Consider the following 24,847-nt stretch of genomic DNA (forward strand, 5'->3'; position numbering starts at 1 on the left):
TTACGCTTCTTGGCTGCTGTTGCAGCCCCTATCCTTCATGATGCGGAAGAGTGGTGTCACTTGATTGGATGAGAGGTTCAGCAAGAGGGGGTTCAGCCGAACCCTGAGCCAAACGAGGAATTGTGTGTCGTTGATGGCAGTGGAGGACAGGTTCCCGCTGTCCAACACCACCTGGAGGAAAGCTGATTTCACCTCTTCTGTGTAGTTCTTCATGTGTTTCTGGAAGAATTTTCAAACATGTCAATAAGGCATTCAATATTCAATATTTTCAATGTTATAACACAACTGAAAATACATATGCAAAAAATAATGAGCTAAGTGTCCCAATTTCAAAGGCAAAGGCTTGCTTTAGACAGTTTTCAAACATAGCATTGTACAATTGACAGCAACATGCTGAATTGTGGATATTACATAAACTCAATAAACAGACGTTAGTAATGTCTCTCAAAACTATTTTAGTATTGTAGAACAACCTCAATTCTAATCAGAAACATCAATGTTGTGTACCTAAAAGGTTAGTAGACAGATGCTGTACGTACCTGAATGGCAGGTGAGAGTATGTCAAAGAACAATCCAAAGTTAGCCGGACTGATGGCTGCCATGATCTTGTTGACACCCTGTACCCCTTCAAGTTGGGAGGGAATCGTTGCGAGCTGAGCCAGCTGGATAGGAGTGAGGAGATCTGCTGCTTTCACCTGGAGATCAAAAATAATTTAAACAAGTGTCTGACATTGCACATCAGGACCTCACAGCCAATTTTTAGGTTATTACCACTTCAATTAAGTAACAGCTAATACTTAGCTCATTTAATTCAGAATTTAACATCCTATTTCAGTTCCTAAATTGAAATGATCTGACCCCAGAGAAATGACTTCAAGAGGAAAATAGCTTCAGACTCTGTAGTACTGTAATACAAAAATATGTTTCACTGACATAATGCCTTGTAACTTACTCCATTGAAATCACTCTTCAGGGTCACAAAGTCCACATATGAAGCATAGACCCGGAATTGTCCAAAGTTGCTTTCAAGCCAATCCCTGTCATCTCTCACAGTCTTCACACAGGAGAATCCTTGGGGGAGGGACCAAAATAATTGAACACTAATTCAGTTTCCAAACTTTATTATTTTAATCTGTTGACAATTGATCTATTCGTCATTTATAGCTTTAGTTATTCTTTCAATCCAATAGATGTGACGTTACTTTGTTATGTGGTGAAGCAACAAATCATGTCCCGTGGAGACGTGCAAAATCTGGACCACGTTCTGTAGTCAAACGTTGTTTAACGTTGCAGATATAATGCCATGAATAGAGCCGATGTGATGTCAGAGATGCATGTTTGTTCTACACATAATGTTCCAAAACGCTGTGTGCTGCTGAACGCACCGCTGCTATGTGCATGCAAAGTGAATATGGAAGCCACTTCAGAATTGCTAAATGTAAACAGAACTTGTCGTTATCAGAGACAGGTGATGTGGCAACAATACGATTAGCTGGTAAAGTATAAGGCAGCAGTTGCTAAATTACTGTAAACAACTTTGGCTAACTGTGGAGCGAAACAATTGACTTATTTGCTGCTAATTAGCCGGCTCAAATGTCTTAGCTAGAAACGCGACGCTGTCTCCAAAACGGCTAGCTAGCTACAGTGCCTAAAGAAAGTATTCGTATCCCTTGTCTTATTACGCATTTGTTTTTACAGCCTGACTTGAAAATTGTTAGTTTTTTTTATTCACCAATCTACATAATGTCAAGGTGAAAACATGCTTTTAGAAAATGTTGCAAGTGTATGGAAAATGAAATGCAGAAATATCTAATTTACATAAGTATTCACAGCCCTGAGTCAACACATGTTAGAATCACCTTTGGCAGCGATTACAGCTGTGAGTATTTCTGGTTAAGTCCTTGCCGATGAAAAGCACACCCATACCGTGATGCAGACACCACCATGCATGAAAATATGAAGAGTGGTACTCAGTGATGTATTGAGTTGGATTTGCCCCAAACGTAACACTTTTTATTCAGGACATGGAGATAATTTCTTATTTTTTTGCAGTTTTACTTTAGTGCCTTGTTGCAAACAGGATGCATGTTTTGGAATATTTGCTCTAACTGTTTTAAAGTCACCATTGGCCTCATGGGGAAATCCCTGAGCTCAAAGGGATATTCATTGTCTGCTTTGTTTTTTTACCAATAGGTGCCCTTCTTTGAGGCATTGGAAAACCTCCCTGGTCTTTGTGGTTGAATCTGTGTTTGAAATTCACTGCTCGACTGAGGGACCTTACAGATAATTGTATGTGTGGGGTACAGAGATGAGGTAGTCATTTAAACAAATCATGCTAAACTCTATTATTGCACACAGAGTGAGACCATGCTACTTATTATGTGACTTGTTAAGCACATTTTATTGAACTTGTTTAAGCTTGCCATAACAAAGAGGTTGAATACTTATTGACTGAAGAAATTTCAGCTTTTCATTTTTTTAATTAATTTGTAATTCATCCAAAAAACACAATTCCACTTTGACATGATGGGGTATTATGTGTAGGCCAGAGATACAACATCTCAATTGAATCAATTTTGAATTCAGGCTGTAACACAGCAAGGCGTGTGAATACCTTCTAAAGGCACTGTATGTCTACATTTGGTGAGCATTGTTTATCTGTGTCACTCTGGTTGTTAGAATGATCTGTTGTATGGTGAACTTGAGCTTCATCATGGTTTATTTGACAGTTCAACTTTAAATTTTTGATTAATTTGTAAACATTTCTAAAAACATAATTCCACTTTGACATTATGGAGTATTGTGCCAGTGACACAACTTTTCAAACTGTGGAAACAGTCAAGAGGTGTGAATCCTTTTTTATTTACGTTTTTTACTTACAGATATGAACAACAATTTACAGACGCACACAAACAATGACTACATCTGATCTGTCCAGACCCACATGCTCACACCCTATCCCTAGTGCCTTAAATTGTATCAATTCGCTTTTCTTGGTCGCCAATGCTATTTCAATATTTAATTATAAATCATTTGATTTTTCCATTGTGTTAATGATGGCAGATTGATTGACTTCCATGTCTTGATTGACTTGCCATGTCTTGAAATATGCAGACAGATGGATTAAAAATACGTTTATATATAATACTTCTGACAGCCAATGTTTTAACTCCCCATACAACCTTCGGACCTTGTAGGATCCCCAGAAAGCATGGATTATTCAGTCATTATTAGTTTTACACTTAAGACATGACTAGAATTTGTGAATTTTGTCTCTTGTATAATACATTAAATACATTATTTTATACTAGATTAAGCGTACATTTTAGTTAACTGTAATTTCGTTAGTTATGCTCCAACTTTCCCTCTATCTGCCAATATCAGTTCATTTTAAGTCTTGGTTCCAATAGTTTATTTATTTCTGAAGATATTGTAAGTTGGATAGGTTCTCTGTGAGCTTTTGTATATCTTCCCGATCATATGAACATCCTTTTCTGACTCAAAGAAGATTCCCTCAAGATTGCTCTGATGTCTAAAATATTTCAAATCTAAATTTTGTGATATGTAACTTTTAAGTTGCATGTCCTTAAACAATCTACATTGATATGTCTAAAATGACTTTTTAATTATTTAATTCTGTTACCAAGTCATTTATGGTTTCTATGCCTTTAGTTTTCCATATAGACTCATTTATCAGTGAATTCTGAAAATCTGTCCAAGGATTGTTCCAGAAGGTTGTGTTTTTAAGGAGTGATTGGTTCTTGCAGAACACATTTCATTTTCTTCCATATTGTTTTTGTGTTATTAACTATGAAGTTGTTCATGTTCTTAGCTTTATCCATTGAAAACAGATGCATGAAAATATTCTGGGATGAGCATGTGCATCTTCAATATGTACTCATTGTTCCTCTTTAGTGCATTTATCTGTGTCGCAAGTAAAAGCCCTGGGTGGTGAGTTGATACAACTCCAAGTCTGGAAGGTTAACACCACCCTCAGACTTTAGAAGATGTAAAACTTTCCTTTTTATTCTATAATTTTTATTTGCCCATATGAAGTCTGTTAGCATCGAGTATACTTTTTAAAAGAATGTCTTCGGTGGGGCAATTGGTACCCGAAAATAAATACAAAAACTTTGGCAGCCATGCCATTCTAAAGAGGTTTATTACACCTGTAAGATTTATGGGAAGATTATTCAATTTAATTAGATCGGCTTTCATGTTGTTCAGTAATAGGATAAAGTTATCTTTGTTGTTTGTTGTCACTTATTAAGCATCCTAATTATTTAATGTATTGTGGTCCACTTAAACGATTGCTGTAGATTGTGAGTTATTCTTTTTATTTTTCCTATTGCCATTATTTATTTATTTTTTCTTTCGCGTAAATGTTATATCCTGAGATTTTTTTGTATTCTGAAAATATTTTTACCATAGGGGGCATTGAGTTTTCAATATTGGTCAGGGATATCAGGAGATCATCTGTAATAAGTTTAGTTTCTATTCATGTTTACCAATACGGATACCTGTTAAATTTGGGTCCTGTGTAATTATTTTTGCAAGCGGTTCAATTGCCAATGCAAACAGGAGGGGGAGAGGGGACTTCCCTGTCTTGTGCCCCTTTCTAAAGCAATTTCATCAGATAATGTATTATTATTTATTCTTTTAGCTGGAAAATTGAAAGCTTCCAAAGTTTTGAATAGAAAAGCCTTTTTTGGGCATCAACAGCCATTTTTAATCTATTTCTAGATTTTCTTGCGTATTGTATTAAACTGAAACATGTTCTTCTATTTGTTTGATATGTATCAAGTCTGGTAAGTGTGAATACTTTCTGAAGGCACCGTAGGTACATGTCAGAATGTTTATTTGTTGATGGTTGTGACGTCTCTCAACTTTTTAGGTTGCTTGTTTAGATCTGGTCCCAGATGTTTCCACAAATCTTTCCATACTGAAGTTGGGCCTCTTTTATGGCATCAGCTCTATGACATCAGCCTTTATTGTTTTAGCTCTGTTCTGACCAAAGTCAAGAATGTAGCTACCATAATTGTGTAGCTAGCTAGCTGATAAACTCAGATTTGATCTGATCTATTGTACACTATATATAGGTATGTTAACTCTAACACAAGTATGTCAACTTTTCAAAATAATATGAAATGTCGTCTCGTGTACAGTAGCAATCAGCTAGGTTTTAATACTGTGTAGCGTTTATTTATTTTTTTGTCCGATGTAAAATTAGGAAAATGTGTTCAAAAATACAAGCTAGCTATTCTACCTAGCTTCTGTAAAAATTATAACTTTTAGACTACATTTGTATTTATTCGATAATGTTTTATGTAAAGTATGGAGTTATTTTGTATTTCTATGTCAGTTAAATCTTAGCTCTCAAGAACACAAGTGGGGCATAATCCAGTTTACAGCCGGCCCCCCATTGGGTTTTCAGCTGATTGTACTGATCACAGCTGACTAAGTCATGAACTTCAATCCCAGCGCTCTGTTTAATTGCGATACTGTCTAAATGCAAATATGCCTCGATATGGTTTTTGGAAACCTTTGGAGCTTAACTTTCATATAAGTGAGAAAGAGCTTTCAAATACAAAAGATACACTTACTGTACGCAGTTTAGCAAAGTTGCACCCAGCTGTTTTCACAAGCCAACTCGGCTACGACACATTCTCTCACCTTGCGCTCACCTTTCCATCGGACCATTTCGTTCCACATTTCTTGTTTCTCAAAATACAGCTGGGTGCAACTTTCCTAAACTTCATACAGTAAGTGTATCTTTAATAACTGAAAAATGTCTTGCTTATATTGCATTTAGACATAACGTTTGGGCAGCGTAGGAGTGTCTGGGAAATCCCCTCAGGTGGCAGACAGCTTTGTGAATAGACGGCATAATGTTTATTAACATTTACTGCCTATTTGAATGGGGGCTAGGTAAACTTGCTACTGCCACCATGTCTGATTCAAATAGACTTTAGTACAGCCAACATAGTAACATGATATTTTGAGTTAGAGGACTCATTATGTTACCTTCAATGGATTGGCCTGTCAAATAATCCTTGGTGAACATGAAGACTTGCTGGGACTGGATCAGCGACAACCTAGTGATCACATTATCACACCCCTTGATGCTGTGTGAATAAAAAAAATATGTTTTATTAAAAGACAACATATTAAATGTACTAATGTGCATTATGTAGAATAGATATTTAGAATATACAGTATCTGGCAATCACGTGCCAAATCACATCCTCAATAATTATTGCAAACACTGAGAGCTGAAACTCACATTGCACTATAGGAGTCACAGCTGATATTCCTTGGGATGACGGAAAAGGTCCCGGGATGAATGCTTGGGAGGAATAACGGGAGATAGACCTGGAACCAAAGCTTGAATCCCAGAGTATCTAGTGTCTGCAATTTGGGGGCGAATGCTGTCAGTGTCAGGTTTAAGAGGGTGTCTCGCAGTCCTGGCTCAATAGCTGTCAGGTTTCTCTGCAAAAATAAATAAAAATAAACATTCTGTAAGGAGGTGCTTGGTAGATTAGCAGGATCAGAGAAAATGCATTGCTAGAAAAACAACAACAGTAGGTAAATCGAGTGGCTGGAGTCTTGCCTTAGCTATTTTGAGTAGTTCACAATCTATTGCATATATGGCAATAGCTTAGGACCACTCCTGGTTAACCATTTTTTAAATGTATTTTTTATTTCACCTTTATTTAACCAGGTAAGCTAGTTGAGAACAAGTTCTCATTTACAACTGCGACCTGGCCAAGATAAAGCAAAGCAGTGCGACAGAAACAACAACACAGAGTTACACATGGGATAAACAAGCGTACAGTCAATAACATAATAGAAAAAAAAGAAGTCTATATTGTGTGCAAATGGCGTGAGGAGGTAAGGCAATAAATAGGCCATAGTAGCAAAGTAATTACAATTTAGCAGATTAACACTGGAGTGTTAATCTGATGGTAGATGATGGTATGTAAGTAGTGATACTGGTGTGCAAAAGAGCAGCAAAGTAAATAAAAACAATATGGGGATGAGGTAGGTAGATTGGGTGGGCTGTTTACAGATGGACTATGTACAGCTACAGCGATCGGTTATCTGCTCAGATAGCTGATGTTTAAAATTAGTGAGAGAAATGTAAGTCTCCAGCTTCAGCGATTTTTGCAATTCGTTCCAGTCACTGGCAGCAGAGAACTGGAAGAAAGGTGGCCAAAGGAGGTGTTGGCTTTGGGGATGACCAGTGAGATATACCTGCTGGAGCGCGTGCTACGGGTGGGTGTTGTTATCGTGACCAGTGAGCTGAGATAAGGCGCAGCTTTACTTAGCATAGACTTATAGATGACCTGGAGCCAGTGGGTCTGGCGACGAATATGTAGCGAGGGCCAGCCGACTAGAGCATACAGGTCGCAGTGGTGGGTGGTATAAGGCGCTTTGGTAACAAAACGGATGGCACTGTGATAGACTACATCCAATTTGCTGAGTAGGGTATTGGAAGATGTTTTGTAGATGACATTGCCGAAGTCGAGGATCGGTAGGATGGTCAGTTTTACTAGGGTGAATTTGGCGGCGTGAGTGAAGGAGGCTTTGTTGCGAAATAGAAAGCCGATTCTAGATTTGATTTTGGATTGGAGATGTTTGATATGAGTCTGGAAGGAGATTTTACAGTCTAGCCAGACACCTAGGTATTTGTAGTTGTCCACGTATTCTAGGTCAGAACCGTCCAGAGTAGTGATGCTAGTCGGGCGGGCATGTGCGGGCAGCGAACGGTTGAAAAGCATGCATTTGGTTTTACTAGCGTTTAAGAGCAGTTGGAGGCCACGGAAGGAGTGTTGTATGGCATTGAAGCTCGTTTGGAGGTTAGTTAACACCGTGTCCAAAGAAGGGCCAGATGTATACAGAATGGTGTCGTCTGCGTAGAGGTGTATCAGGGAATCACCCGCAGCAAGAGCGACATCGTTGATATATACATAGAAAAGAGTCAGCCCGAGAATTGAACCCTGTGGTACCCCCATAGAGACTGCCAGAGGTCCGGACAACAGGCCCTCCGATTTGACACATTGAACTCTGTCTACGAAGTAGTTGGTGAACCAGGTGAGGCAGTCATTTGAGAAACCAAGGCTATTGAGTCTGCCGATAAGAATACGGTGTTTGACAGAGTCGAAAGCCTTGGCCAGGTCGATGAAGACGGCTGCACAGTACTATCTTTTATCGATGGCCGTTATGATATTGTTTAGTACCTTGAGCGTGGCTGAGGTGCACCGATGATCAGCTCGGAAACCGGATTGCACAGCGGAGAAGATACGGTGGGATTCGAAATGGTCAGTGATCTGTTTATTAACTTGGCTTTCGAAGACTTTAGAAAGGCAGGGCAGGATGGATATAGGTCTATAACAGTTTGGGTCTAGAGTGTCACCCCCTTTGAAAAGGGGGATGACCGCGACAGCTTTCCAATCTTTAGGGATCTCGGACAATACGAAAGAGAGGTTGAACAGACTGGTAATAGGGGTTGCAACAATGGCGGCGGATAATTTTAGAAAGAGAGGCTCCAGATTGTCTAGCCCAGCTGATTTGTATGGGTCCAGGTTTTGTAGCTCTTTCAGAACATCTGCTATCTAGATTTGGGTGAAGGAGAAGCTGGGGAGGCTCGGGCAAGTAGCTGCGGGGGGTGCAGAGCTGTTGGGTTGGTGTAGCCAGGAGGAAAGCATGGCCAGCCGTAGAGAAATGCTTATTGAAATTTTCGATTATCATGGATTTATCGGTGGTGACCGTGTTGCCTAGCCTCAGTGCAGTGGGCAGCTGGGAGGAAGTGCTGTTGTTCTCCATGGACTTTGCAGTGTCCCAAAACGTTTTTGAGTTAGAGCTACAGGATGCAAATTTCTGTTTGAAAAAGCTAGCCTTTGCTTTCCTGACTGACTGTGTGTATTGGTTCCTGACTTCCCTGAACAGTTGCATATCGCGGGGAGTATTCGATGCTATTGCAGTCCGCCACAGGATGTTTTTGTGCTGGTCAAGGGCAGTCAGGTCTGGAGTGAAACAAGGGCTATATCTGTTCTTAGTTCTACATTTTTTTAAAGGGGCATGCTTATTTAAGATGGTGAGGAAATTACTTAAAGAACGACCAGGCATCCTCGACTGACGGGATGAGGTCAATATCCTTCCAGGATACCTGGGCCAGGTCGATTAGAAAGGCCTGCTCACAGAAGTGTTTTAGGGAGCGTTTGACAGTGATGAGGGGTGGTCGTTTGACCGCGGACACATAGCGGATGCAGACAATGAGGCAGTGATCGCTGAGATCCTGATTGAAAACAGCAGAGGTGTATTTGGAGGGCAAGTTGGTCAGGATAATATCTATGAGGGTGCCCATGTTTACGGATTTAGGGTTGTACCTGGTGGTTTCCTTGATGAGATTGTATGAGATTGAGGGCATCTAGTTTAGATTGTAGGACTGCTGGGGTGTTAAGCATATCCCAGTTTAGGTCACCTAACAGAATGAACTCTGAAGATAGATGTCAATGTTGTTTAGAAGTGTTCAAATAAACCAACCATCTCAATACCAACAATCAAAATACAAACCTTTGAAGCAAACTCCACAAATGATTGGAAAAATTGACCAATCTCCGCCACATCTGAAGATCCCAGAACCCCTTGGAAAACCTCTTGTACAAGAGATTCATTTGCCAGGTTCGTGGGGTCCAGTATCAGCTCGGCTTTCTGGTTTGGTGAGAGGGAGTCTAGAACTGCCACCTGGGGAGAAGAAGACAACAAAATACAAATGCATTCCACCATATCTCCACATGAGCACCGTCAAATTATAAGATTCCAATGGTGCACTTAAATTTTTTTGGTAGAAAACAATTGTTTTACCCCTGAGATGTTGAAGTCTTTGAGATCCGAATAGGTTGTGTACTCGGAGTATGAACCCAGGTTGATTGCAAGCCAGTCATTGTCATTGTGGATGTCCTGCCTGCAAGCTAAAAGACAGGTATGGCCGTTTTGATTGTTGAAAAGTGGAGTACATTGATGTTATATTCAATAGACAAGGAAGCAACATGCCAAATGTTCACTCCTTTCAAACAAAGCACACTTCATCCAGCAGAGGCGACGAACAACCAAACAGAAAGCCAATGAGCACAACAACCTGCTTGGTGAGCCCTACCTGGTTCGTTGATGAGGTGTACAGATTTCCTCAGGTATTTCAGCAGGACTCTTGCGATTCCTTCTCTTCTATCCTGAGTCATTTCAGGGAAAGCGCTGTCCATTCCATTTACACTGTAAATGGGAAAAGATACACTCATGACGCTTCCATCCCACATTTGCAATAGATTTTAGTCATCGAATCCATGGCTAATTTTAGCAGGAAGATAGCCCCTACTCACATGACTTGGTAGTTGGTGCAGTTGACATTTGAGGTAGCAATGGTGAGCATGACTTCATTAAAACTGGGGAGGATGGGAATCAGCTTTACTTCAAACCATGCAATCCAGTCCATCGTTTCGAACTCTGGGAATTGAAGGCTGATGATGTTGAATGTCTGATTCATCATCACATCTCTCACGGCTGGATGGATGTCAGGAATCTGTTGAAACACATGACCAGAGTTCCTCAACACTGCACAACTCATCACGGCATTCCATCGAGCTTTGCCGGTAATAAATGAAAGTACAAGATTGATAGGTTTCTCGTTGCTCAATTGTTGTCTTTCACTATCCACCAAGGGAGACACAGGAAGACATGGGGATTGCTATTTGTCAAGATGAAATCATGCAGTTTGTTTATCTGAAACGTGCATTACCTCTTCCTTTGCGGTCAGTTGCGTCAGAAACTCGTCAACATTTTTGAAAGCGTCTCCTTCCTCCAGCCGCTTAAACACACGTTTAATGTCATCTGTGTCATTCAATGGCCCAGAGGTCAATGTCAACTGTGCCAATTGGGTTGGGGTAAGCAGCGACAGTGATTCCTTCTACAAATAGAAAAAGAAAAAAGAAAAGTGGCGCATGTCAGTGATTGGCACGGTAATGTTATTGAGGGGATAACCATCCAGACAAACACCTAGGCCACTTACGCTGGAGAAGTCAGGATTGAGGAGTTGTAACTCCTGCAGTTCTGCAAAAACAGAAAAGATGCCAAAGTTCCTCTGGAGCCAGTCCATGCTTCCACTGGTGTTTGAGACACAGCCGGGATCTGAAACAAAAGCAGAGTTAAACAAATGGACTTTAAGTTCCCCTAAGCAGATGAGTTCAATGGATTGGCCCAGAGAAGTGTGGATGTTTTTGTGCTTTCCAGAACCATGTATTACCTGATGAGTCATTTCTTGAAAGGAATGGATAGATGTAATGAGTGAAGATCAATTGTTGTTGCTCTCTGTCCATGAAGGCTGATTGGTTGCTTAGAGCATCAATGCTGAAAGAGAACAGAGCCTATGTTACCTATGTTATCTTGACTTCTTATTCAATTGTAGGCATATCACCAATTGTATTGACGATGGCATTGGGTATCATGGCTTTACATACACAATTTGGTAGGTCTGACAACTGAAGTTCTTTGAGCTGAGACAGGAGAGGAAATTCCTAGATGTAGATGCCAAGAATGGACGGAGCATCTTCTGGAACAACTTGGCCACGAAACTGGCGTCGTTCAGCTGTGCATTAATGAAGTTGTTGATTTTGACATCTCCAATGGCATCAAGGACATGTGGCATAGCTGGACTGCTGATGTTGGGGTTCTGGAAAGGTATAAACAGATGTATATTGACAAAATCCACACATATTGCCAACATTTTGTTGTAATTCTGGGATTCAACATACCATGCTGGAGTAATCCAGAAGAGCCTGGTCCAGAACAGCAGCGTTGTTTTGGAAGAACAGCTTCCACATTTCTGTTGAGTAAGTCTTTTTGCTCGACAATTGGCATTTCAGGATCGTCACCAAGTTGTCCGCTGACAGAAGGGTTGTCTTAAAGAAAAGAATGCAGGGACGTGAACCCAATTAGACAACTGTGACATCAACATGAGTAACATCAATAAAGAAGATGAGGATGAGAGAAATGTATCTGTTGCTACTGACAACATTCAGTGATGAATTGAAAAAGCTTACTGAGGAACAGGCATATTCAGAGATGTTGAAATTGCAAAGGGATTCAGAGGAATTGCCAATCGACATTTGTTGCTTCAGTTGTGTGCTGTAGGAAACGGTAATGAAAAAATACATGATTAGTTTACAAATGATACCTTGTGTGTCTCAATGTCTTACAACCTGCACTGTGCAAGACAGCACTGAACCCACCTGTTAAATCCAGCACAAAGTTGTTTCTCTGCAAAAGAGAACATAAAAACAATAGTTCTTCAGACACAAATCATAAATTGCCAATCTGATTCAAGAAAATGTAAATTGCACAGCTAGCATCAACTTACCATTGACCAATGTTTCTTTGCACTATATGGGGGGGAAATAATATTGTTACCAGTGTGAAATGAAATGAGAAAACAAAAGAGATGCTTTGGCTTTCTGAACAATGCCACAATGCAGTTCCCAGATGCATGGCCTTTCCCGTATCGTAAACAAAAGGTCTATTTGAAATAAGATCCCATTCAGAGAGTACTTACCACAATTAAAGCTGGAGGCCTTGAGCAACCTTTGAGGGAGATAATTTAAATAAGGTCACTTAATCAACGGGAAGATTTCGGAGCATATGAGAAAACAAAATAACAGAATGCCTGTTTGGAGATTTTTAAATCTTCTATAAATGCTGGGCTCAGATGATACAGTGTCTGATGTTGAAAAATAGCAGTTTATCACATACGTTGGAATGTCTTCATCAGTGCATCCAAGCTTGACTGTACACCCTGTGAGAGGTGAGGCGGAAGAGATTCCAAACTTTGGTCGAGACCCGTAAATCTGAGAGAAAAAGGAAAGAGAGACATTAGTGCAGTCTTTTGTCAATCTGTACTTTACGAGGCAGTGCCTTGTACGTTTGTTTGGTGTAAAGTAGTCTCTTACATGGCATTGTAGGATTCACAGGTGATGTTTAGGGGGATATCAACCAATCTGCCAGGATGGAAGCTGGCCAGCAGAACAACCAGATTGACTTGGAACCACAGTTGGAAGTCTTTTGGCTCAAAAACGTCAAATTTGGGAGCAAGAGCCATCAAGGTCAGGTTTAGCATTGTGTCTCTTACAGCTGTGTTTGTGATGATAGTGATGTTTTCCTGTAAAATAAATGGTTCATGGTTTAGGAGGACATCCATTCATCCTGATTGTTTTGTCAGATGAATTTGTCGAGAGCCAGGTATCACTGTACAAGGTCCATTCCAGCCAGAGAGTGATGTACTGACCTGCTTGGTGACTTCAACAAAAGTCACAAAGAACTCATTGAGCTGCTCTTCCCTTGGAGATTCCAGCAAGCTGATGAAAATGTTCTTCACAAGAGTCTCATTCTCCAGAGCGCCAGTGCTTGGGTCCAGTATCAATTCAGCTTTCTGGTTTGGTGAGAGGGAGTCTAGAACTGCCACCTGGAGTGAAGAAGACAACAGAATACAATGCATTAGCCCTCTAAATAGACATAATTCCACACATGATCAATGTCAAACTAGTCAATTCTGATCATGCAAAGAACACTGGCAAACAATTGTTTTACCCCTGAGATGTTGAAGTCTTTGAGATCCGAATAGGTTGTGTACTCGGAGTATGAACCCAGGTTGATTGCAAGCCAGTCATTGTCATTGTGGATGTCCTGCCTGCAAGCTAAAAGACATGTATGGCCGTTTTGATTATTGAAAAGTGGAGTACATTGATGTTTTATTCAACAGACAAGGAAGCAACATGCCAAATGTTCACTCCTTTCAAACAAAGCACACTTCATCCAGCAGAGGCGACGAACAACCAAACAGAAAGCCAATGAGCACAACAACCTGCTTGGTGAGCCCTACCTGGTTCGTTGATGAGGTGTACAGATTTCCTCAGGTATTTCAGCAGGACTCTTGCGATTCCTTCTCTTCTATCCTGAGTCATTTCAGGGAAAGCGCTGTCCATTCCATTTACACTGTAAATGGGAAAAGATACACTCATGACGCTTCCATCCCACATTTGCAATAGATTTTAGTCATCGAATCCATGGCTAATTTTAGCAGGAAGATAGCCCCTACTCACATGACTTGGTAGTTGGTGCAGTTGACATTTGAGGTAGCAATGGTGAGCATGACTTCATTAAAACTGGGGAGGATGGGAATCAGCTTTACTTCAAACCATGCAATCCAGTCCATCGTTTCGAACTCTGGGAATTGAAGGCTGATGATGTTGAATGTCTGATTCATCATCACATCTCTCACGGCTGGATGGATGTCAGGAATCTGTTGAAACACATGACCAGAGTTCCTCAACACTGCACAACTCATCACGGCATTCCATCGAGCTTTGCCGGTAATAAATGAAAGTACAAGATTGATAGGTTTCTCGTTGCTCAATTGTTGTCTTTCACTATCCACCAAGGGAGACACAGGAAGACATGGGGATTGCTATTTGTCAAGATGAAATCATGCAGTTTGTTTATCTGAAATGTGCATTACCTCTTCCTTTGCGGTCAGTTGCGTCAGAAACTCGTCAACATTTTTGAAAGCGTCTCCTTCCTCCAGCCGCTTAAACACAAGTTTAATGTCATCTGTGTCATTCAATGGCCCAGAGGTCAATGTCAACTGTGCCAATTGGGTTGGGGTAAGCAGCGACAGTGATTCCTTCTACAAATAGAAAAAGAAAAAAGAAAAGTGGCGCATGTCAGTGATTGGCACGGTAATGTTATTGAGGGGATAACCATCCAGACAAACACCTAGGCCACTTACGCTGGAGAAGTCAGGATTGAGGAGTTGTAACTCCTGCAGTTCTGCAAAAACAGAAAAGATGCCAAAGTTCCTCTGGAGCCAGTCCATGCTTCCACTGGTGTTTGAGACACAGCCGGGATCTGAAACAAAAGCAGAGTTAAACAAATGGACTTTAAGTTCCTCTAAGCAGATGAGTGCAATGGATTGGCCCAGAGAAGTGTGGATGTTTTTGTGCTTTCCAGAACCATGTATTACCTGATGAGTCATTTCTTGAAAGGAATGGATAGATGTAATGAGTGAAGATCAATTGTTGTTGCTCTCTGTCCATGGAGGCTGATTGGTTGCTTAGAGCATCAATGCTGAAAGAGAACAGAGCCTATGTTACCTATGTTATCTTGACTTCTTATTCAATTGTAGGCATATCACCAATTGTATTGACGATGGCATTGGGTATCATGGCTTTACATACACAATTTGGTAGGTCTGACAACTGAAGTTCTTTGAGCTGAGACAGGAGAGGAAATTCCTAGATGTAGATGCCAAGAATGGACGGAGCATCTTCTGGAACAACTTGGCCACGAAACTGGCGTCGTTCAGCTGTGCATTAATGAAGTTGTTGATTTTGACATCTCCAATGGCATCAAGGACATGTGGCATAGCTGGACTGCTGATGTTGGGGTTCTGGAAAGGTATAAACAGATGTATATTGACAAAATCCACACATATTGCCAACATTTTGTTGTAATTCTGGGATTCAACATACCATGCTGGAGTAATCCAGAAGAGCCTGGTCCAGAACAGCAGCGTTGTTTTGGAAGAACAGCTTCCACATTTCTGTTGAGTAAGTCTTTTTGCTCGACAATTGGCATTTCAGGATCGTCACCAAGTTGTCCGCTGACAGAAGGGTTGTCTTAAAGAAAAGAATGCAGGGACGTGAACCCAATTAGACAACTGTGACATCAACATGAGTAACATCAATAAAGAAGATGAGGATGAGAGAAATGTATCTGTTGCTACTGACAACATTCAGTGATGAATTGAAAAAGCTTACTGAGGAACAGGCATATTCAGAGATGTTGAAATTGCAAAGGGATTCAGAGGAATTGCCAATCGACATTTGTTGCTTCAGTTGTGTGCTGTAGGAAACGGTAATGAAAAAATACATGATTAGTTTACAAATGATACCTTGTGTGTCTCAATGTCTTACAACCTGCACTGTGCAAGACAGCACTGAACCCACCTGTTAAATCCAGCACAAAGTTGTTTCTCTGCAAAAGAGAACATAAAAACAATAGTTCTTCAGACACAAATCATAAATTGCCAATCTGATTCAAGAAAATGTAAATTGCACAGCTAGCATCAACTTACCATTGACCAATGTTTCTTTGCACTATATGGGGGGGAAATAATATTGTTACCAGTGTGAAATGAAATGAGAAAACAAAAGAGATGCTTTGGCTTTCTGAACAATGCCACAATGCAGTTCCCAGATGCATGGCCTTTCCCGTATCGTAAACAAAAGGTCTATTTGAAATAAGATCCCATTCAGAGAGTACTTACCACAATTAAAGCTGGAGGCCTTGAGCAACCTTTGAGGGAGATAATTTAAATAAGGTCACTTAATCAACGGGAAGATTTCGGAGCATATGAGAAAACAAAATAACAGAATGCCTGTTTGGAGATTTTTAAATCTTCTATAAATGCTGGGCTCAGATGATACAGTGTCTGATGTTGAAAAATAGCAGTTTATCACATACGTTGGAATGTCTTCATCAGTGCATCCAAGCTTGACTGTACACCCTGTGAGAGGTGAGGCGGAAGAGATTCCAAACTTTGGTCGAGACCCGTAAATCTGAGAGAAAAAGGAAAGAGAGACATTAGTGCAGTCTTTTGTCAATCTGTACTTTACGAGGCAGTGCCTTGTACGTTTGTTTGGTGTAAAGTAGTCTCTTACATGGCATTGTAGGATTCACAGGTGATGTTTAGGGGGATATCAACCAATCTGCCAGGATGGAAGCTGGCCAGCAGAACAACCAGATTGACTTGGAACCACAGCTGGAAGTCTTTTGGCTCAAAAACGTCAAATTTGGGAGCAAGAGCCATCAAGGTCAGGTTTAGCATTGTGTCTCTTACAGCTGTGTTTGTGATGATAGTGATGTTTTCCTGTAAAATAAATGGTTCATGGTTTAGGAGGACATACATTCATCCTGATTGTTTTGTCAGATGAATTTGTCGAGAGCCAGGTATCACTGTACAAGGTCCATTCCAGCCAGAGAGTGATGTACTGACCTGCTTGGTGACTTCAACAAAAGTCACAAAGAACTCATTGAGCTGCTCTTCCCTTGGAGATTCCAGCAAGCTGATGAAAATGTTCTTCACAAGAGTCTCATTCTCCAGAGCGCCAGTGCTTGGGTCCAGTATCAATTCAGCTTTCTGGTTTGGTGAGAGGGAGTCTAGAACTGCCACCTGGAGTGAAGAAGACAACAGAATACAATGCATTAGCCCTCTAAATAGCCATAATTCCACACATGAGCAATGTCAAACTAGTCAATTCTGATCATGCAAAGAACACTGGCAAACAATTGTTTTACCCCTGAGATGTTGAAGTCTTTGAGATCCGAATAGGTTGTGTACTCGGAGTATGAACCCAGGTTGATTGCAAGCCAGTCATTGTCATTGTGGATGTCCTGCCTGCAAGCTAAAAGACATGTATGGCCGTTTTGATTATTGAAAAGTGGAGTACATTGATGTTTATATTCAACAGACAAGGAAGCAACATGCCAAATGTTCACTCCTTTCAAACAAAGCACACTTCATCCAGCAGAGGCGACGAACAACCAAACAGAAAGACAATGAGCACAACAACCTGCTTGGTGAGCCCTACCTGGTTCGTTGATGAGGTGTACAGATTTCCTCAGGTATTTCAGCAGGACTCTTGCGATTCCTTCTCTTCTATCCTGAGTCATTTCAGGGAAAGCGCTGTCCATTCCATTTACACTGTAAATGGGAAAAGATACACTCATGACGCTTCCATCCCACATTTGCAATAGATTTTAGTCATCGAATCCATGGCTAATTTTAGCAGGAAGATAGCCCCTACTCACATGACTTGGTAGTTGGTGCAGTTGACATTTGAGGTAGCAATGGTGAGCATGACTTCATTAAAACTGGGGAGGATGGGAATCAGCTTTACTTCAAACCATGCAATCCAGTCCATCGTTTCGAACTCTGGGAATTGAAGGCTGATGATGTTGAATGTCTGATTCATCATCACATCTCTCACGGCTGGATGGATGTCAGGAATCTGTTGAAACACATGACCAGAGTTCCTCAACACTGCACAACTCATCACGGCATTCCATCGAGCTTTGCCGGTAATAAATGAAAGTACAAGATTGATAGGTTTCTCGTTGCTCAATTGTTGTCTTTCACTATCCACCAAGGGAGACACAGGAAGACATGGGGATTGCTATTTGTCAAGATGAAATCATGCAGTTTGTTTATCTGAAATGTGCATTACCTCTTCCTTTGCGGTCAGTTGCGTCAGAAACTCGTCAACATTTTTGAAAGCGTCTCCTTCCTCCAGCCGCTTAAACACAAGTTTAATGTCATCTGTGTCATTCAATGGCCCAGAGGTCAATGTCAACTGTGCCAATTGGGTTGGGGTAAGCAGCGACAGTGATTCCTTCTACAAATAGAAAAAGAAAAAAGAAAAGTGGCGCATGTCAGTGATTGGCACGGTAATGTTATTGAGGGGATAACCATCCAGACAAACACCTAGGCCACTTACGCTGGAGAAGTCAGGATTGAGGAGTTGTAACTCCTGCAGTTCTGCAAAAACAGAAAAGATGCCAAAGTTCCTCTGGAGCCAGTCCATGCTTCCACTGGTGTTTGAGACACAGCCGGGATCTGAAACAAAAGCAGAGTTAAACAAATGGACTTTAAGTTCCTCTAAGCAGATGAGTGCAATGGATTGGCCCAGAGAAGTGTGGATGTTTTTGTGCTTTCCAGAACCATGTATTACCTGATGAGTCATTTCTTGAAAGGAATGGATAGATGTAATGAGTGAAGATCAATTGTTGTTGCTCTCTGTCCATGGAGGCTGATTGGTTGCTTAGAGCATCAATGCTGAAAGAGAACAGAGCCTATGTTACCTATGTTATCTTGACTTCTTATTCAATTGTAGGCATATCACCAATTGTATTGACGATGGCATTGGGTATCATGGCTTTACATACACAATTTGGTAGGTCTGACAACTGAAGTTCTTTGAGCTGAGACAGGAGAGGAAATTCCTAGATGTAGATGCCAAGAATGGACGGAGCATCTTCTGGAACAACTTGGCCACGAAACTGGCGTCGTTCAGCTGTGCATTAATGAAGTTGTTGATTTTGACATCTCCAATGGCATCAAGGACATGTGGCATAGCTGGACTGCTGATGTTGGGGTTCTGGAAAGGTATAAACAGATGTATATTGACAAAATCCACACATATTGCCAACATTTTGTTGTAATTCTGGGATTCAACATACCATGCTGGAGTAATCCAGAAGAGCCTGGTCCAGAACAGCAGCGTTGTTTTGGAAGAACAGCTTCCACATTTCTGTTGAGTAAGTCTTTTTGCTCGACAATTGGCATTTCAGGATCGTCACCAAGTTGTCCGCTGACAGAAGGGTTGTCTTAAAGAAAAGAATGCAGGGACGTGAACCAAATTAGACAACTGTGACATCAACATGAGTAACATCAATAAAGAAGATGAGGACTGAGAGAAATGTATCTGTTGCTACTGACAACATTCAGTGATGAATTGAAAAAGCTTACTGAGGAACAGGCATATTCAGAGATGTTGAAATTGCAAAGGGATTCAGAGGAATTGCCAATCGACATTTGTTGCTTCAGTTGTGTGCTGTAGGAAACGGTAATGAAAAAATACATGATTAGTTTACAAATGATACCTTGTGTGTCTCAATGTCTTACAACCTGCACTGTGCAAGACAGCACTGAACCCACCTGTTAAATCCAGCACAAAGTTGTTTCTCTGCAAAAGAGAACATAAAAACAATAGTTCTTCAGACACAAATCATAAATTGCCAATCTGATTCAAGAAAATGTAAATTGCACAGCTAGCATCAACTTACCATTGACCAATGTTTCTTTGCACTATATGGGGGGGAAATAATATTGTTACCAGTGTGAAATGAAATGAGAAAACAAAAGAGATGCTTTGGCTTTCTGAACAATGCCACAATGCAGTTCCCAGATGCATGGCCTTTCCCGTATCGTAAACAAAAGGTCTATTTGAAATAAGATCCCATTCAGAGAGTACTTACCACAATTAAAGCTGGAGGCCTTGAGCAACCTTTGAGGGAGATAATTTAAATAAGGTCACTTAATCAACGGGAAGATTATCGGAGCATATGAGAAAACAAAATAACAGAATGCCTGTTTGGAGATTTTTAAATCTTCTATAAATGCTGGGCTCAGATGATACAGTGTCTGATGTTGAAAAATAGCAGTTTATCACATACGTTGGAATGTCTTCATCAGTGCATCCAAGCTTGACTGTACACCCTGTGAGAGGTGAGGCGGAAGAGATTCCAAACTTTGGTCGAGACCCGTAAATCTGAGAGAAAAAGGAAAGAGAGACATTAATGCAGTCTTTTGTCAATCTGTACTTTACGAGGCAGTGCCTTGTACGTTTGTTTGGTGTAAAGTAGTCTCTTACATGGCATTGTAGGATTCACAGGTGATGTTTAGGGGGATATCAACCAATCTGCCAGGATGGAAGCTGGCCAGCAGAACAACCAGATTGACTTGGAACCACAGCTGGAAGTCTTTTGGCTCAAAAACGTCAAATTTGGGAGCAAGAGCCATCAAGGTCAGGTTTAGCATTGTGTCTCTTACAGCTGTGTTTGTGATGATAGTGATGTTTTCCTGTAAAATAAATGGTTCATGGTTTAGGAGGACATCCATTCATCCTGATTGTTTTGTCAGATGAATTTGTCGAGAGCCAGGTATCACTGTACAAGGTCCATTCCAGCCAGAGAGTGATGTACTGACCTGCTTGGTGACTTCAACAAAAGTCACAAAGAACTCATTGAGCTGCTCTTCCCTTGGAGATTCCAGCAAGCTGATGAAAATGTTCTTCACAAGAGTCTCATTCTCCAGAGCGCCAGTGCTTGGGTCCAGTATCAATTCAGCTTTCTGGTTTGGTGAGAGGGAGTCTAGAACTGCCACCTGGAGTGAAGAAGACAACAGAATACAATGCATTAGCCCTCTAAATAGACATAATTCCACACATGAGCAATGTCAAACTAGTCAATTCTGATCATGCAAAGAACACTGGCAAACAATTGTTTTACCCCTGAGATGTTGAAGTCTTTGAGATCCGAATAGGTTGTGTACTCGGAGTATGAACCCAGGTTGATTGCAAGCCAGTCATTGTCATTGTGGATGTCCTGCCTGCAAGCTAAAAGACATGTATGGCCGTTTTGATTATTGAAAAGTGGAGTACATTGATGTTTATTCAACAGACAAGGAAGCAACATGCCAAATGTTCACTCCTTTCAAACAAAGCACACTTCATCCAGCAGAGGCGACGAACAACCAAACAGAAAGCCAATGAGCACAACAACCTGCTTGGTGAGCCCTACCTGGTTCGTTGATGAGGTGTACAGATTTCCTCAGGTATTTCAGCAGGACTCTTGCGATTCCTTCTCTTCTATCCTGAGTCATTTCAGGGAAAGCGCTGTCCATTCCATTTACACTGTAAATGGGAAAAGATACACTCATGACGCTTCCATCCCACATTTGCAATAGATTTTAGTCATCGAATCCATGGCTAATTTTAGCAGGAAGATAGCCCCTACTCACATGACTTGGTAGTTGGTGCAGTTGACATTTGAGGTAGCAATGGTGAGCATGACTTCATTAAAACTGGGGAGGATGGGAATCAGCTTTACTTCAAACCATGCAATCCAGTCCATCGTTTCGAACTCTGGGAATTGAAGGCTGATGATGTTGAATGTCTGATTCATCATCACATCTCTCACGGCTGGATGGATGTCAGGAATCTGTTGAAACACATGACCAGAGTTCCTCAACACTGCACAACTCATCACGGCATTCCATCGAGCTTTGCCGGTAATAAATGAAAGTACAAGATTGATAGGTTTCTCGTTGCTCAATTGTTGTCTTTCACTATCCACCAAGGGAGACACAGGAAGACATGGGGATTGCTATTTGTCAAGATGAAATCATGCAGTTTGTTTATCTGAAATGTGCATTACCTCTTCCTTTGCGGTCAGTTGCGTCAGAAACTCGTCAACATTTTTGAAAGCGTCTCCTTCCTCCAGCCGCTTAAACACAAGTGTAATGTCATCTGTGTCATTCAATGGCCCAGAGGTCAATGTCAACTGTGCCAATTGGGTTGGGGTAAGCAGCGACAGTGATTCCTTCTACAAATAGAAAAAGAAAAAAGAAAAGTGGCGCATGTCAGTGATTGGCACGGTAATGTTATTGAGGGGATAACCATCCAGACAAACACCTAGGCCACTTACGCTGGAGAAGTCAGGATTGAGGAGTTGTAACTCCTGCAGTTCTGCAAAAACAGAAAAGATGCCAAAGTTCCTCTGGAGCCAGTCCATGCTTCCACTGGTGTTTGAGACACAGCCGGGATCTGAAACAAAAGCAGAGTTAAACAAATGGACTTTAAGTTCCCCTAAGCAGATGAGTGCAATGGATTGGCCCAGAGAAGTGTGGATGTTTTTGTGCTTTCCAGAACCATTTATTACCTGATGAGTCATTTCTTGAAAGGAATGGATAGATGTAATGAGTGAAGATCAATTGTTGTTGCTCTCTGTCCATGGAGGCTGATTGGTTGCTTAGAGCATCAATGCTGAAAGAGAACAGAGCCTATGTTACCTATGTTATCTTGACTTCTTATTCAATTGTAGGCATATCACCAATTGTATTGACGATGGCATTGGGTATCATGGCTTTACATACACAATTTGGTAGGTCTGACAACTGAAGTTCTTTGAGCTGAGACAGGAGAGGAAATTCCTAGATGTAGATGCCAAGAATGGACGGAGCATCTTCTGGAACAACTTGGCCACGAAACTGGCGTCGTTCAGCTGTGCATTAATGAAGTTGTTGATTTTGACATCTCCAATGGCATCAAGGACATGTGGCATAGCTGGACTGCTGATGTTGGGGTTCTGGAAAGGTATAAACAGATGTATATTGACAAAATCCACACATATTGCCAACATTTTGTTGTAATTCTGGGATTCAACATACCATGCTGGAGTAATCCAGAAGAGCCTGGTCCAGAACAGCAGCGTTGTTTTGGAAGAACAGCTTCCACATTTCTGTTGAGTAAGTCTTTTTGCTCGACAATTGGCATTTCAGGATCGTCACCAAGTTGTCCGCTGACAGAAGGGTTGTCTTAAAGAAAAGAATGCAGGGACGTGAACCAAATTAGACAACTGTGACATCAACATGAGTAACATCAATAAAGAAGATGAGGATGAGAGAATGTATCTGTTGCTACTGACAACATTCAGTGATGAATTGAAAAAGCTTACTGAGGAACAGGCATATTCAGAGATGTTGAAATTGCAAAGGGATTCAGAGGAATTGCCAATCGACATTTGTTGCTTCAGTTGTGTGCTGTAGGAAACGGTAATGAAAAAATACATGATTAGTTTACAAATGATACCTTGTGTGTCTCAATGTCTTACAACCTGCACTGTGCAAGACAGCACTGAACCCACCTGTTAAATCCAGCACAAAGTTGTTTCTCTGCAAAAGAGAACATAAAAACAATAGTTCTTCAGACACAAATCATAAATTGCCAATCTGATTCAAGAAAATGTAAATTGCACAGCTAGCATCAACTTACCATTGACCAATGTTTCTTTGCACTATATGGGGGGGATATAATATTGTTACCAGTGTGAAATGAAATGAGAAAACAAAAGAGATGCTTTGGCTTTCTGAACAATGCCACAATGCAGTTCCCAGATGCATGGCCTTTCCCGTATCGTAAACAAAAGGTCTATTTGAAATAAGATCCCATTCAGAGAGTACTTACCACTATTAAAGCTGGAGGCCTTGAGCAACCTTTGAGGGAGATAATTTAAATAAGGTCACTTAATCAACGGGAAGATTTCGGAGCATATGAGAAAACAAAATAACAGAATGCCTGTTTGGAGATTTTTCAATCTTCTATAAATGCTGGGCTCAGATGATACAGTGTCTGATGTTGAAAAATAGCAGTTTATCACATACGTTGGAATGTCTTCATCAGTGCATCCAAGCTTGACTGTACACCCTGTGAGAGGTGAGGCGGAAGAGATTCCAAACTTTGGTCGAGACCCGTAAATCTGAGAGAAAAGGGAAAGAGAGACATTAGTGCAGTCTTTTGTCAATCTGTACTTTACGAGGCAGTGCCTTGTACGTTTGTTTGGTGTAAAGTAGTCTCTTACATGGCATTGTAGGATTCACAGGTGATGTTTAGGGGGATATCAACCAATCTGCCAGGATGGAAGCTGGCCAGCAGAACAACCAGATTGACTTGGAACCACAGCTGGAAGTCTTTTGGCTCAAAAACGTCAAATTTGGGAGCAAGAGCCATCAAGGTCAGGTTTAGCATTGTGTCTCTTACAGCTGTGTTTGTGATGATAGTGATGTTTTCCTGTAAAATAAATGGTTCATGGTTTAGGAGGACATCCATTCATCCTGATTGTTTGTCAGATGAATTTGTCGAGAGCCAGGTATCACTGTACAAGGTCCATTCCAGCCAGAGAGTGATGTACTGACCTGCTTGGTGACTTCAACAAAAGTCACAAAGAACTCATTGAGCTGCTCTTCCCTTGGAGATTCCAGCAAGCTGATGAAAATGTTCTTCACAAGAGTCTCATTCTCCAGAGCGCCAGTGCTTGGGTCCAGTATCAATTCAGCTTTCTGGTTTGGTGAGAGGGAGTCTAGAACTGCCACCTGGAGTGAAGAAGACAACAGAATACAATGCAT

At 41.0% G+C, this 24,847-nt stretch overlaps 1 protein-coding gene across 1 annotated transcript in view; it reads right to left on the reverse strand.

Annotated features, from left to right (window-relative positions):
* LOC115172165 (uncharacterized) overlaps positions 1-24,847 on the reverse strand; it is a 103,192-nt gene that overhangs the window by 16,906 nt on the left and 61,439 nt on the right. The window contains exons 63-128 of the mRNA XM_029729323.1: positions 24,638-24,814; positions 24,304-24,512; positions 24,107-24,201; positions 23,910-23,938; positions 23,718-23,739; positions 23,590-23,617; positions 23,401-23,485; positions 23,114-23,260; positions 22,820-23,031; positions 22,606-22,709; positions 22,372-22,490; positions 22,102-22,269; positions 21,686-21,885; positions 21,466-21,578; positions 21,175-21,281; positions 20,873-21,049; positions 20,538-20,746; positions 20,341-20,435; positions 20,143-20,171; positions 19,951-19,972; positions 19,823-19,850; positions 19,634-19,718; positions 19,345-19,491; positions 19,051-19,262; positions 18,837-18,940; positions 18,603-18,721; positions 18,333-18,500; positions 17,917-18,116; positions 17,697-17,809; positions 17,404-17,510; positions 17,102-17,278; positions 16,767-16,975; positions 16,570-16,664; positions 16,373-16,401; positions 16,181-16,202; positions 16,053-16,080; positions 15,864-15,948; positions 15,576-15,722; positions 15,282-15,493; positions 15,068-15,171; positions 14,834-14,952; positions 14,564-14,731; positions 14,148-14,347; positions 13,928-14,040; positions 13,636-13,742; positions 13,334-13,510; positions 12,999-13,207; positions 12,802-12,896; positions 12,605-12,633; positions 12,413-12,434; positions 12,285-12,312; positions 12,096-12,180; positions 11,808-11,954; positions 11,514-11,725; positions 11,300-11,403; positions 11,066-11,184; positions 10,796-10,963; positions 10,380-10,579; positions 10,160-10,272; positions 9,868-9,974; positions 9,577-9,747; positions 6,284-6,489; positions 6,025-6,125; positions 953-1,071; positions 540-695; positions 5-219 (exon numbers count right to left, since the gene is read on the reverse strand). Coding sequence (XP_029585183.1) covers positions 5-219; positions 540-695; positions 953-1,071; positions 6,025-6,125; positions 6,284-6,489; positions 9,577-9,747; positions 9,868-9,974; positions 10,160-10,272; positions 10,380-10,579; positions 10,796-10,963; positions 11,066-11,184; positions 11,300-11,403; positions 11,514-11,725; positions 11,808-11,954; positions 12,096-12,180; positions 12,285-12,312; positions 12,413-12,434; positions 12,605-12,633; positions 12,802-12,896; positions 12,999-13,207; positions 13,334-13,510; positions 13,636-13,742; positions 13,928-14,040; positions 14,148-14,347; positions 14,564-14,731; positions 14,834-14,952; positions 15,068-15,171; positions 15,282-15,493; positions 15,576-15,722; positions 15,864-15,948; positions 16,053-16,080; positions 16,181-16,202; positions 16,373-16,401; positions 16,570-16,664; positions 16,767-16,975; positions 17,102-17,278; positions 17,404-17,510; positions 17,697-17,809; positions 17,917-18,116; positions 18,333-18,500; positions 18,603-18,721; positions 18,837-18,940; positions 19,051-19,262; positions 19,345-19,491; positions 19,634-19,718; positions 19,823-19,850; positions 19,951-19,972; positions 20,143-20,171; positions 20,341-20,435; positions 20,538-20,746; positions 20,873-21,049; positions 21,175-21,281; positions 21,466-21,578; positions 21,686-21,885; positions 22,102-22,269; positions 22,372-22,490; positions 22,606-22,709; positions 22,820-23,031; positions 23,114-23,260; positions 23,401-23,485; positions 23,590-23,617; positions 23,718-23,739; positions 23,910-23,938; positions 24,107-24,201; positions 24,304-24,512; positions 24,638-24,814 — 8,228 coding nt within the window. The remainder of the gene's footprint in view (positions 1-4; positions 220-539; positions 696-952; positions 1,072-6,024; positions 6,126-6,283; positions 6,490-9,576; positions 9,748-9,867; positions 9,975-10,159; positions 10,273-10,379; positions 10,580-10,795; positions 10,964-11,065; positions 11,185-11,299; positions 11,404-11,513; positions 11,726-11,807; positions 11,955-12,095; positions 12,181-12,284; positions 12,313-12,412; positions 12,435-12,604; positions 12,634-12,801; positions 12,897-12,998; positions 13,208-13,333; positions 13,511-13,635; positions 13,743-13,927; positions 14,041-14,147; positions 14,348-14,563; positions 14,732-14,833; positions 14,953-15,067; positions 15,172-15,281; positions 15,494-15,575; positions 15,723-15,863; positions 15,949-16,052; positions 16,081-16,180; positions 16,203-16,372; positions 16,402-16,569; positions 16,665-16,766; positions 16,976-17,101; positions 17,279-17,403; positions 17,511-17,696; positions 17,810-17,916; positions 18,117-18,332; positions 18,501-18,602; positions 18,722-18,836; positions 18,941-19,050; positions 19,263-19,344; positions 19,492-19,633; positions 19,719-19,822; positions 19,851-19,950; positions 19,973-20,142; positions 20,172-20,340; positions 20,436-20,537; positions 20,747-20,872; positions 21,050-21,174; positions 21,282-21,465; positions 21,579-21,685; positions 21,886-22,101; positions 22,270-22,371; positions 22,491-22,605; positions 22,710-22,819; positions 23,032-23,113; positions 23,261-23,400; positions 23,486-23,589; positions 23,618-23,717; positions 23,740-23,909; positions 23,939-24,106; positions 24,202-24,303; positions 24,513-24,637; positions 24,815-24,847) is intronic.

Source organism: Salmo trutta, chromosome 33 (genome assembly GCF_901001165.1).
Source record: "Salmo trutta chromosome 33, fSalTru1.1, whole genome shotgun sequence".
NCBI lineage: Eukaryota > Metazoa > Chordata > Actinopteri > Salmoniformes > Salmonidae > Salmo > Salmo trutta.